Below are 13,326 nucleotides of genomic sequence, written 5' to 3' on the forward strand. Positions count from 1 at the left end.
CAGACAAAGAGGCTGCATACCCTCCTAGGGAAGGAGAGATGTTGGAAGCTGCTTGTCAGAGCTTTGCTCCATCTAGCTCGGGATTGCCGACACGGGCTGGCAGCGGCTCGCGATGGTTTCAGGGATGGGAGGACCTTTTTGCAGTCCTGCTTGGAGGGATTGAAGCTGTGGCCTTCCGTGCGTACAAAGGAGATCGTGGATTCGGAAGGGATCCCGAGGGTCATCTAGACCAACCCCCCGCAATGTAGGAATCTCAACTAAAGCATCCATGACAAATGAGCTGGGATAGCTCAGTCGGTAGAGCAATAGACTTAATCCAGGGTTGTGGGTTCGAGCCCCAGCTTGGGCGAAAAATATCCCTGTGTTGCAGGGGTTGGACTAGATGACCCTTGGGGTCCCTTCCGACTCTCCCATTCTATACTTCTATGAGCCTTTGCTTTAAAATCTCTAATGAAGAAGAGTCCGTCACCGAGGAAGTCTGTTCTAGACCCCTGCGTTACAGAAATCTTTCGCCCAAGCTGGGGCTCGAACCCACGAACCTGATATTCTCTTGCCCTACTGACTGAGCTAACACCTGGCTGTCCCACCTGCAAGATGGCGCAGTGGGAGAGCACCTGCTTTGTATTGCAGAAGGTCCCAGTTCAATCATAGAATCATAGAGTTGGAAGAGACCACAAGGGCCATCGAGTCCAACCCCCTGCCAAGCAGGAAACACCATCAGAGCACTCCTGACATATGGTTGTCAAGCCTCTGCTTAAAGACCTCCAAAGTAGGAGACTCCACCACACTCCTTGGCAGCAAATTCCACTGTCAAACAGCTCTTACTGTCAGGAAGTTCTTCCTAATGTTTAGGTGGAATCTTCTTTCTTGTAGTTTGGATCCAGTGCTCCGTGTCCGCTTCTCTGGAGCAGCAGAAAACAACCTTTCTCCCTCCTCTATGTGACATCCTTTTATATATTTGAACATGGCTATCATATCACCCCTTAACCTCCTCTTCTCCAGGCTAAACATGCCCAGCTCCCTTAGCTGTTCCTCATAAGGCATCATAGAATTGCAGAGTTGGAAAAGGGGGCCCGGGGTCATCTAGTCTAACCTGCTGTGATGCAGGCATCTTTCGCCCAAGCTGGGGCTCAAACCCACAACCGCGCTCTACCAACTGAGCGATCCCAGCTCATTTGTCATGGGTGCTGTAGATGAGATTCCTGCATTGACAGCGGTTGGTCTAGATAGCCCTTGGGGGTTTGTCCCATGTGGGGGTTCCTTCTTTGGGGTTTGCCCCATGTGGGGCTCACAACCCTGCGAGGTAGGTGAGGCAGAGAGTGCTACAGCGGCTTTATTCCTCCCAGGGTCATTGTGAGTGAGTGGGGATTTCAGCCCAGTTCCCCCAGGGCCTAAGTACTGCACACTAACCACTGCACCACCCAAGGGTGCTCTGGGGGTGGGGATATCCTGCTTGTCTTGCAGACCCTCCAAGTGTCCCTATTTTCCAGGGACAGTCCCAGATTTACAGAAGCCAGCCTGGTGCCTGATTTGATCTCTCTTCCTTAGGACATCCCTATTTTCATCAGCTTAAAAAGCAGAGACGTCTCCTTGTCAACAAAGGTCCGTATAGTTAAAGCTATGGTTTTCCCATTAGTGATGTATGGAAGTGAGACCTGGACCATAAAGAAGGCTGATCTCCGAAGAATTGATGCTTTTGAATTATGGTGCTGGAGGAGACTCTTGAGAGTCCCATGGACTGCAAGAAGATCAAACCCATCCATTCTGAAGGAAATCAGCCCAGAGTGCTCACTGGAAGGACAGATCCTGAAGCTGAGGCTCCATTACTTTGGCCACCTCACGAGAAGAGAAGACTCCCTGGAAAAGACCCTGATGTTGGGAAAGATGGAGGGCACAAGGAGAAGGGGACGACAGAGGACGAGATGGTGGGACAGTGTTCTCGAAGCTACCAGCATGAGTTTGACCAAACTGCGGGAGGCAGTGGAAGACAGGAGTGCCTGGCGTGCTCTGGTCCATGGGGTCACAAAGAGTCAGACACGACTAAACAACAACAACAATTTTCATTGGAGAAATATTGGAGGGCATGGCATTGAACTGGGGGAAAGCCAGGAAAGGGCTACTTCTGCCCCAGTTTGGCCCTTTAACGGTTAAAGCCACAGAGCATGCATTCCTAGAGAGGAAGGAGGAAGTGAGCACCCCATGGGGGACATCTCCCGGGCAGCGCACCTTCCTGTCCGTTCTCTTTTGTGTTCCCCAGTGGTGGGGAAAGAATAGGAGACCCATCCCTGTGAGTTAGAAAGGTGCGAGGTGGGGTGACAGGCATGGTCTTCCTTGGGAGGCCATGGCCAGGCTGAGAAGGAAGGTGGGGGAAGACAGCTGGGAAGTGGAAGGACCCAGTGCAAGAGGGAGAAACAGACAGACTTCTGCTGCAGGGAGCAATAAAACCTCAAAATACATTTGCAAAGCTAAGCAGGGTCCGTTGTGGTTTCACAATGGATGGGGAGCCTGTGTGTTGAGATGGGGTGCAGAAGAGGGGAGGGGAGCCGCTGCCCGTGAACCCCGCAAATCCCCTTCATTCTCTAGCATTGGTCTGATTCGGGGGAGGCAGCTTCCTTGTCTCCAGTTTAAAGTTCATGAGGACCAGGGTCTTTCTTTGAGGGTCCATATATAGCAACACCCTAGAGGTCCCGGACCCTAAGGAAGTCAGATTAGCCTCAACCAGAGCCAGGGCCTTTTCAACATTGGCTCCAGCCTAGTGGAACGCTCTGTCTCATGAGACCAGGGCCCTGCAGGATCTGATTTCTTTCTGCAGGGCCTGTAAGACAGTTGTTCCACCTGGCCTTTGGCTTGGAATCAATTTGACTCCCCCCCTTTCTTTTTTCCTTTCTCCTGTGATGAGGCTGCATCTTAATGTTTTAATGTTGTATTTTAATCTTGTTTTTAAGTTGTATTTCAATCAACTTGTTTTATTATTGGTTGTTAGCCGCCCTGAGCCTGGTCTTGGCCGGGGAGGGCGGGGTATAAATAAATTTTTTTATTATTATGAAGGGAGGGATCACCGCTCAGGGAAGGAGTGCATGCGGAACTTCTTGCATTCAATCCTGGGCATCTCCAGGTAAAAGCAGGCCCTGTCTGAAATCCTGGAGAGCTGCTTGCCTGTTGGTGTGACAGTCCCAAGCGCCCCTTCACCTGTGGGTACACCAGCATTCTCATCCCCCCCCCCCCCGGTTGCTCATATGCAAAAGAAATCTTAATGGTTGATTAAGGGAAGGGATTTGGCTTAAGGCTGTGACTGTTCCTTGCCTAAAAGCCTGAGAGCCGACGATCCCGCAAGCAGAGAGACCAATTTGAGATAATGACACTTCCTAATCATTTAAATAGCTCTTCACAGAACCATGAGGACGAGAATCTTACTTAATCTCAAAGGAAAGGGACTACAGATCAGTGGTAGAGCACCTGCACGCAGAATGTCACACTTCAATCCTTGATTTCGGGGGAGACACCTTTGCCCGGAACCTTGGAGAACTGATGTCAGTCAGTGCCTGGAATCTTCCTTTCCCCCCTGCAGAACTCCCAGAGTTCCCTGGGATGAAGGATTGCTTCTTAAGCCACACTGGAAATTGTAGCTGTGTGAATAGGGGCTTCCTAGCAACACCCAGCACCCTTGACAAACTACAACTCCCAGTATAATTTGGGGAAATGGTGTCTTTTTAAAGCGGTTTCATCCCACTTTAAATGTTTAGTGCAAATGGGGCCTCCAGAGCGCCCTGTTCCATCAGTTGCCTCACTTTTGTCTGTTTTGATTCCCATTTCTTTCAGCGTAAAGAAGCTTTTGCCAGAAGTTGGGGAAAGATTTCAGCTTCCATGTGACCCTTCTTTGGCCAGAGACTTCAGCAGAGACTGAGAGGCAACACTCCGTCACATGCTCCCAGGAACCTCATTCTTGCGCTGACCCACAAATTAACAGGGGAAACATTTTGTCCCTTACACAGAAGACGACTGAGGGACATCTCCCTCTGAGTGAAAATGGCTGCAGAGCAGGGAGCAGAAATCCCAGCAGCCTCTCTGGGTCTTCAGGTCCAGTGCGCAGCAGAGGCCGGTGCGGAGGCAGGAATTAAAATGGAGCAGGCAGAATTGGCAAGGCTGGCACCAGAGATGGCACCGGAAGGGACTGTCTGCCTTGGGGGCACAGAGGGCCTGCATCTGAGCTTGACGGAGCCACAGTGTATCAAAGAGGAGCCGGAAGAGGAGCTCTCGTCCCGGCAATGGGAAGCCCAGTGGCAGGAATTCCTCCGGACTGTGCAGGTCCCACACTCTGGGGGAGAAGGAAGCCCACAGCTCCCAGGGGATGGGGCATGGGGTGAGGTGAAGCCTTCTGGGTCCTCCTTTGAGGGAGCAGCCACTCCCAGCCAGTGGGCTGGAGCAGGAGACAACAAGACCAGTCTGCCTCCAGGAACAGCTCAGCCGGCTGCTTCCAGACCAGACGCTGCCAGCCAGGGAAACATCAGGCAAGCAAAGGAAATCAAGACGGAGGACGTCAGCAGCTCTGAGGCTCATCGCCAGCTCTTCCGGCAGCTCTGCTACCAGGACGCCCAGGGCCCTCGCGAGGTCTACAGGCTCCTGAGGGAGCTTTGCCATCAGTGGCTGAGGCCAGAGAAGCACACCAAGGAGCAGATTCTGGACCTGGTGATCCTGGAGCAGTTCCTGGCTGTCCTGCCCTCGGAAATGGGGAGCTGGGTGAAGGAGCGAGGCTCAGAGGGCTGCCTCCAGGCCCTGGCCCTGGCAGAGGAATTCCTCCTCGGGCACCAGGAGGCGGAGAAAGCGGGAGGGCAGGTGAGAGAAGCATTTGGGGGTCCAGAGTCAACAAAGGGGTTAAAGAAGTGGCCATTTTGCTTAAGAACACGACTCCTGGATCACCCAATGAACGGTCGTGGCTCCCCGGAGATTAATGCCAGGGATAATGCCAAGAAGTGAACATGTTCTCTCTTGCTCTGCTGGGGCTGAATAGGAAAAATGTTTTCTCCTCCTCTTTCAGGGACTGAGGACCATTGCAGAGGGGGCTGCTTGTGTCACCGAAGGAGAAAAGCAGGGAAGCTCAGAGGGCTGCGTCCTGGCCCTGGCCGAGGAATTCCTCCTGAGGCACCAGGAGGCGGAGAAAGCGGGAGGGCAGGTGAGAGAAGCATTTGTCCAGAGTTGACAAAGGGGTTAAAAATGTGGCCATTAGCTTGCAAACCAGTATTCAAATTTGTATCTTTATTTAACTTTTTAAGAAACTACCAGGAGCGGTAAAATGGTCTGCAGTACATGAGATAAAGTACAAACTGCCTATAAAAACAACTGATAATCCATAAAAATACTGGGCCGCATTTCACAAGCCTGGTCGCATTTGTTCATTGCATTGGTATCCTTGAGGCTTGATTACTACACGATAATCTTTATTTTCATTGTCCCATACAGAACAACGAAATTGAAAAAATCTACACCAGACATTCAAAAACCAACAAGCCTGCTATCCCAGCCTGGTTAACCCCCTAAAAACTCTGATACCCCATAGTTAAATACAATATACTCCCATAGAGACTATCTTACACTGTGTTTTATACCAAAATTGCATTGGATAGAAACTGTTTCTCAGGAGGCTAGTCCTAGTCTTTATAACCCTGGACCTTCTTCCAGAAGGCAGAAGCTGAAAGAGATCATTTCCAGCGTTCGCACTATCCTGCGCTATCTCTGCAGCTTTCTTATGACAACTGGAAGCATAGATTTGATCCAAGGGGGGGGAAGAGAGCACCCAATTTTTCTCTGCGCAGTCTTTACAACCCTGGACAGCATTGTTTTTTCCCTGACCGCGCAGCTCCCAAACCACACACACACACAGACCATAAGTTAATACACTCTCCACAGTACAATGGTAAAATGCCATCAACAGGTCATTTGAGAGATTATTTTTCCAGAGGATGCTTTCTGTTTGGGGCTGCCCTTGGGACTTGTCCAGAAACTCCAGCTGGTGCAGAATGCAGGTGTCCCGCCGAGGTTGAATGGAAAGTGTTACTCTCTTTCAGGGACTGGGGGCCATTGAAGAGGGGGCAGTGTGCACTCCCAAAGGAGAACATTCCTTGCTGGATCCAGGCCGAAGACTTGAGCCCAGGGAAGTCCTGCAGAATTATGAAAACAAGGCCCCTTTGGGTAAAAACACACATTCTCCCTATCCCAATCTGTTGTGAGTTTTTCCATTAAATTGTATTCTAGATTTGGCTCTTTAGCTCTGCTCTCTGTGCATCTGTCGGATTGATTTGTTGTGCGCCAAGGTGATTCAGGTTGGACACAAGAAAATGCTTTTTACCCTCCCAGCCCGTACAAGGCAGGCCTTTCCTGATTTGCACGGGGCTGGCATTCTGGGTCACTGTCTGCGATGGCGGAGTGTGCATAAGCTCACTCTTCCCCATTATGGCCCTGCCTCGCCTCTTTTCCCGACCATTTCTAGGTCACCACCTACGCATGCGTAGTCGCGCATCAGTTAGACGCAAGTAAACCGGCTTTTGGATGTGCATAGCTAAAACACTGGCATTTTCACATGCAATATTTATTTATTTTATAAAATTTGTTTAGCGCCTTTCCTCTGAAGATCAAAATACATAATACAGTGGTACCTCTGGTTACGTACTTAATTCGTTCCGGAGGTCTGTTCTCAAACTGAAGCACCACTTTAGCTAATGGGGCCTCCTGCTGTGGCCCTGCCACCGCAGGATGAGTTCTGTTCTCATCCTGAAGCAAAGTTCTTAACCTGAGGTACTATTTCTGGGTTAGTGGAGTCTGTAACCTGAAGCATCTGTAACCTGAAGCATATGTAAATTTTGGGCAGAGGTCGGTAAGGATTACTTCTGCTTTAATTTGTTCTATTGCGTATTTTGATTATAGATGTTTATATTTTTAACATCTGTACGTTCGAAGCCTGGTTTGACATTACGGAGCCATTAAGCATTAAGCCTATTTTGACATCCATCATAATTTTGTGGTTTTGGCAACTTGCTCATTCTACGGTTCCTCTCCCCCCCACACTTCTTAACAGATTGCTGGCAGGTCGATGAACGGCAAGAGGAAAAACCCCCACTCGAGAAAGCCATGGAAGTGGCGACTTTGCAGAGCTGCTTCCAAAGGAGAACAGCGGAGAAGACACCTTCCTGGGGCGAGGAGCGGGAAGAGACTTCCGAGCATCAGCCAAGACCAAGAAAGCAGAAGAAGAACCGCCCCAAGAACAGGCTGAGCAAGTCCATCTCTTGCACCGTCCACCTTCTGCAGCACCCGTGGACCCAAGAGGCCACGAAACTGCACCAGTGCTCTTACTGCGGGAAGAACTTTGACGGCCCGTCGCACCTGATCATCCACGAGAGGAAGCACACTGGGGAGAAGCCCTACAGCTGTGCCACATGCGGGAAGAGCTTCAGCCGCAATTGGAGCCTGGTCATGCACGTGATGACCCACACAGGCGAGAAGCCCTACAAGTGCTCAGCCTGCGGGAAAGGCTTCCGGCAGAAGTCCGCCCTCACCATCCACGAGAGAACCCACACGGGGGAGAAGCCCTACAAGTGCTCAGCCTGCGGGAAAAGCTACATGTGCAACTCGCGCCTCGTCGCGCACGGCAAGAAGCACTTCAAGGAGGAGCCCTAACAGTGTCCCTCGTACGGAAAGAGCTTCCGCTGCAACTCCCAGCTCGTCCAGTACCAGAGGGTCCACATGGAGGGGAAGCCGTAGAAGCGCTCTGTCTACGGGAAGAGCTCCAGCTACAAGTCAGACCTTCTCTGACATAAGAGAACCCACCATTAGAGGGGGGTTTTCTTCTGGTGGCGGACGACAGAACCATGAGACCGGTGTAAAACACTCCAACAAAGGTTTTATTACAGCTATACAAAACAACAAACACAAAGCATGTTGGAGTTATCTCTCTGCAGGCAAATTCAAACTGCAATTTCTCCTCTTTTGATACTCATCACCAGCTGTACCTAATCAGCCTAGAAAACCACTCACAGAAACAGTTCTCAAAGTTACAATCATTTTTTCTGTATGACTCCTAACACCCCCTCTCATTCAAACAGAAACAGAAACAAAACAGTACTTTAAACATATACAAAACATATTTATACATCATGCACAACAATTCCTAATTTTGTCACTAGCTGTGCATGTTTCTCAAAAGTTAGTGCTTTCGTAAATATATCAGCCACGTTTTACATGCTCTCACAGTATTTCAGCATTATCAGGTTTTGTTTAACATTTTCACTTACATTCTGATCTTTAATCTCCAAATGTTTTGATTTACTGTTGAACTGCTCAGACCCAGACAAAGTTATTACAGCTTGATTTTCTTCCCATATTTGAACTGGATAATCACATTGTATATCTAAATCATTGAGGATTTGAACGTAGTATTTTATTTCATTACACAACTCCGATAAAGCACAGTATTCAGCCTCTGTTGAAGACGTGGTCTCGATTCCTTGCTCTTTGGATTTCCAACCTATCAAGAAATCCCCAAATTGAAACACCATGCCAGAAATGGATTTTCTATCAGGCAGGTTGGCCGAATCGCTGTCAACGTAACACTGCAATTTTGTAGACCCTGAAGATGGTAATCTTAAACAATAATCAAGTGTAAGATTTGGATACCAGAAAATACGTTTTAAACCCTTCCAGGCATTTTCTGTGGGGTAGCTTACTAGTCTGCTCAGTATTCCAACTGCATAACTCAAATCTGGTCTGTTCCACAATGAAATGTATAATAAACTTCCAACTATTGAACGGTACATTTCAGGATTTACTGGTTCTGTGCATTCTCCTTCATTATTGAAAAAACCTGTTTCCATTGGGATTTTTGCTCCCTTGCTATTTTGCATATTGTTCTTTCTAGAAATTCCATTATTTTATCTTTTTGACTCAACAAAAAACTTCCATCGTTTGTCCTTTGAATTTCTAGACCGAGATAATTTTTCACTGGTCCCAAATCTCTTACTTTAAATTCCTTTCTTAGTTGTTCTGCAAATTTTTGCACTTGCTTGGCATTTTTTGTAGAATAAAGCAAATCATCAACATAAGACAAACATAATTATTGTTTATCACCCTTTCCTTTAGTGTACAAGCAATTATCAGCTAAGCTACTTTTAAAGCCAAGATTTTGTAAAGCATTATTGAGACACTTGTTCCAATTTCTAGCTGATTGTTTGAGCCCATAGATTGCTTTGTGTAACCTATATACAGAATTCTGTTCGCCTGCCTCAAATCCTGGTGCTTGATTCATAAAAAAATTCTTCGTGCAGTTTTGTGTTAAGATAAGCTGTTTCAATATCAAAATGATTTACTTTAAACCCACGTTGTGCTGCAATAGCTAGCAATAAACATACATGTTTGCTCCTTGCAGTAGGAGAAAAGGTTTCATCAAAACTTTCACCTTTTCTTTGCGTAAAGCCTCGTGCTACCTGCCTAGCTTTGTACTTAACGCTACCATCTGCCAAGTGTTTTATTTTATACACCCATCTACAGCCCACTGCCTTTTCTCCTTCTGACAATGGCTCAATAGTAAACACATTATGTTCTGCCAAAGATTTCATTTCTGCTCTCATTGCATTTTCCCACATTACTATTTCCTGGTGTGGTAACTTTAAAACCTCCTCATAATCACAAGGTTCTTTCTTCACCTCAACAGTTTTAACTTCTTGTATAGTAAACCTTTCTGCAGGCACCCCCTTATTGCTTCTTTGTGATCTTCTAACTTGAACACTTTCCCCCTCTGAACTATCTTCCCCTTTTAATTCATCTTGCTCAGGAGAAATTGGTTCAGCTTTAGGAGATTGTGTACTGGGACTCTCATCCCCTGATTCCTCATCACTATCACTTTCAGAACTTCCTTGAATTTGTGGCTTTTCTTCCTCAGATTTCACAAATTTATCTGTATCATCTGAAGATAAAACTTCTGAATTTCCATGTAAATGAGCCCAACCATCTTGCTCACAAAACTTTGCATGTCTTGATATCACAACTCTGCCACGCCCTAGTGCAAAACGATACCCCTTTGACCAACTTTGATAGCCAACAAATCTAAGTCTCTTTGCCTTGGGATCTCCTTTCCTTCTCTGTCCTTTTGGGATGTGAACCCAAGCCCAACAACCAAAAGTTGGTCCAAAAAAGGCTTTTTTCCATAAAGCAAAAAATGAGGGGTATTGTTTATGGTAGAATGAAACAATCTGTTCTGTATGTAATTAGCACAGAGAGTTGCTTCCCCTCAAAACTTCCTGGATAAGCCAGACTCACATAACATAGAATCTAGCATTGTTTGTAAAGACCTTATCTTGCGTTTTGCAATTGAATTTTCTTCGGGTGAAAAGCGACACGATTTACAGTGACTAATACCACGTTTTTTCAACCGTATCTGGGGGGCTTCAGACATGAACTTGCCTCCATGGTCACTCTGCAGTTGGGTATCTTTGTAGGGAAACTTCCTTTCTATATAGTTGACCCAATTTTTAATCAGTTGACCAGTTTCACTTTTGTGTTTTAACAAGTATACCCAAGTATACCGGCTCCTCCTGTGAAAATAAAACACACATTCTTGGAAGGTGTTTTGAAACACATTCACCCTCACTTAGTCTGGCTCGGTACAGAGCTCTCATTAGAGTAATTTTGCTGCCAGCAGTATCTCTAATGTGTATTGCTCTCAAAGCTTTCCAAATCTCACTTGCTGTTTCAAGGTCTTGCACATGAGATAACTGAGACTTCTCTAAACTCAAAATTAGATTGGCAAATGCTTTGTCCTCCAGCCTTTGGTCTGCTTCATCTACTTCTTCATCCTCATCTTTTACAGGAGGGTTAACAATAACAGTCTTTCTTTAAAAATGCATCTGTAAACTCCATGACATATAATTGGATTCTCCCAGTTTCTCTACTGGAAAACATGAAGCTCCCCCTTGAGCTCCAGCTCCAAGTCCAGCCATGGCTCCACCCAGCTTTCAGCTTTCCACTCAGTCTTCACTCACACGTGGCTTGAAGACTTGTTTGGCTCCTGGTCTCAGACACTCCCTGCCGACGCCTTCACACAGCCAGCTGCTTGAGAAACCCTGAGTCACTTCCAATCTCTGGGTTCTTTTCCACGCTCTGTCTCTGCCCACTCAGGACTGGTGCCCATAACCTGTTAGAGGGGGGTTTCTTCTGGTGGCCGACGACAGAACCACGAGACCGGTGTAAAAGACTCAAACAAAGGTTTTATTACAGCTCCACAAAACAACAAACACAAAGCATGTGGGAATTTGCCTCTCTCTGCAGGCAAATTCAAACTGCAACTCCTCCTCCTTTTGTACTCATCACCAGCTGTACCTAATCAGCCTAGAAAACCACTCACAGAAACAGTTCTTAAAGTTACAACCATCTTTTCTGTTTCTTTGCAGAATGACTCCTAACACCCACATGCGGAAGAGACCTTACCAGTGCGACAAGTGCGGGTGGAGTTTCGCTTGGAAATCGCAGCTCGTGAGCCACCAGTGGATGCACAGGGAAGCCTTGACGCAGGAACCCGCTTGCTTTGGGGAAAGCGTTTGTCATCACTCACTTCATATGAGGAGACAGAAGGAACAGAGGAAGCTGCCCAAACCAGGCCGTTGGGTCCATCCGGCATACAGTTGCCACACTGACTGGCCGTGGCTGTCCAGGATTCCAGGCAGGGGTCTCTCTGAGACCTACCAAGAGATGCCACGGATTGAGCGTACGCAAAGCAGTTACTCTGCAAATGAGCTATGACCATTCCCCATTTCTACCAAAATACCCGCCTTATTAAAATCCTCCACGCATTAGGTGTGTGGCAGCTATGGGGAGCCCTGAATCCACAGCTCTGGCTGACTTTAGAAGGTCTCTTTGTCCCGCCCCGATCACCAGTTTCTTAATATCTTCAGTCTGGTTCCCGGGCAAGACTTCCAAACTGAGCTCACACCACAAAAACCCCAGTTCTACAATACTCACAGGTTCCCTGTTAATGCTGAGTTGACGCTCCCGAATTATTTTTTTTATTAAATTTTCAGTTCAGGCGGCTACCTTGGAAGCCTGGAGAGCGAGAGGGGTCGGTGTGCACTGACCCCTCTCGCTCTCCAGGCTTCAGGTTCCTTTCGACCTGCTCTTTGGGGCTGGCGGGGGGAAGCCCACCACCAGCCCCAAAGAGCAGGTCAGGGAGCAGCGGAAAGGCGCAGCAGAGAGGCTCCTGCCATAGCTGCGCGTCACCTCTCCAGCCGGGAACTGAACTGAAACCCAATACTAACACACTAAAGTGTCAGTTACATGTTGTGTCAATTATTATGATGTCCATTAGGTAAAGGTAAAGGGACCCCTGACCATTAGGTCCAGTCATGCCCGACTCTGGGGTTGTGGTGCTCATCTTGCTTTATTGGCTGAGGGAGCCGGCGTATAGCTTCCGGGTCATGTGGTCAGCATGAGTAAGCTGCTTCCGGCGAACCAGAGCAGTGCATGGAAACGCGATGCCTATTTATCTACTTGCACTTTGACATGCTTTTGAACTGCTAGGTTGGCAGGAGCAGGGACCAAACAACAGGAGCTCACCCCGTTGCAGGGATTCAAACCTCCGACCTTCTCATCGGCAAGTCCTAGGCTCTGTGGTTTAACCCACAGCGCCACCCGCGTCCCTATGATGTCCATTACCGCTGCATAAAAGCAGCAACAGGTGTCTGGAGGGCCCTGAGGGGACTAGACCAGCTGTGCCTAATTACCCTTCAGTTTCCATGAGGGAGCAGAGGTAAATTAACTGTATCCTGAGTTCGAATCAGTTTTTAAAATGGCCGTCCATTGTTAATCTTCTACTCTGTTGCATATATTCAAGTATTTTGTCCTAGCCTTTAAATTTACAGATTAGTCATGGAAGTAGCTGGCAGTTCTCTGATTTGGATGAACTCTCTCTCAGTCAAAAAAACTTTTCCTTGTTTAAGAATATTGTTGCCCTTGGCCTTGGGAATTAAGACACATTCAAGAGGATTTGGAAATCACTCCTGCAGGGACAGTGATGATGATGGTGATGATTTATTTTTTATACCCCACCCATCTGGCTGGGTTTCCCCAGCCACTCTGGGCGGCTCCCAACAGAATATTAAAAAAATGATAAAACATTAAAAACTTCCCTAAACAGGGCTGCCTTCAGATGTTTATTTCCTTGACATCTGGTGGGAGGGTGTTCCACAGGGCAGGTGCCACTACCGAGAAGGCCCTCTGCCTGGTTCCCTGTAACCACACAGGGAGGGAACCGCCAGAAGGCCCTTGGAGCTGGACCTCAGTGTCCGGACT

General features: G+C 47.7%; 2 protein-coding genes across 9 annotated transcripts in view; one reads left to right on the top strand and one right to left on the bottom strand.

Moving 5' to 3' along the window:
• The window catches only part of LOC308580541 (uncharacterized protein), an 87,250-nt gene that overhangs the window by 8,770 nt on the left and 65,154 nt on the right, over nt 1-13,326 (bottom strand). The window lies entirely within an intron of this gene.
• On the top strand, nt 31-12,050 carry LOC308580697 (uncharacterized protein). 8 transcript variants are annotated; one of them, XR_014004842.1, is made up of 6 exons: nt 2,106-2,300; nt 3,820-4,833; nt 5,036-5,170; nt 6,063-6,186; nt 7,070-8,649; nt 11,433-12,050. XR_014004842.1 is itself a non-coding variant. In XM_081182740.1 (5 exons), exons 2-5 carry the CDS (start codon nt 4,027-4,029, stop codon nt 7,666-7,668), a joined length of 1,665 nt encoding a protein of 554 aa, XP_081038866.1. In that variant the 5' UTR covers nt 31-244; nt 3,820-4,026; the 3' UTR covers nt 7,669-8,801. The 8 variants fall into 8 exon arrangements, 6 of the variants coding, with proteins under 6 accessions (XP_081038866.1, XP_081038867.1, XP_081038862.1 ...); XR_014004843.1 differs by having other exon boundaries at nt 7,070-7,889; XM_081182740.1 differs by lacking the exons at nt 2,106-2,300; nt 11,433-12,050 and adding an exon at nt 31-244 and having other exon boundaries at nt 7,070-8,801.

Source organism: Podarcis bocagei (genome assembly GCF_964188305.1).
Source record: "Podarcis bocagei genome assembly, chromosome: 2".
Lineage (NCBI taxonomy): Eukaryota > Metazoa > Chordata > Lepidosauria > Squamata > Lacertidae > Podarcis > Podarcis bocagei.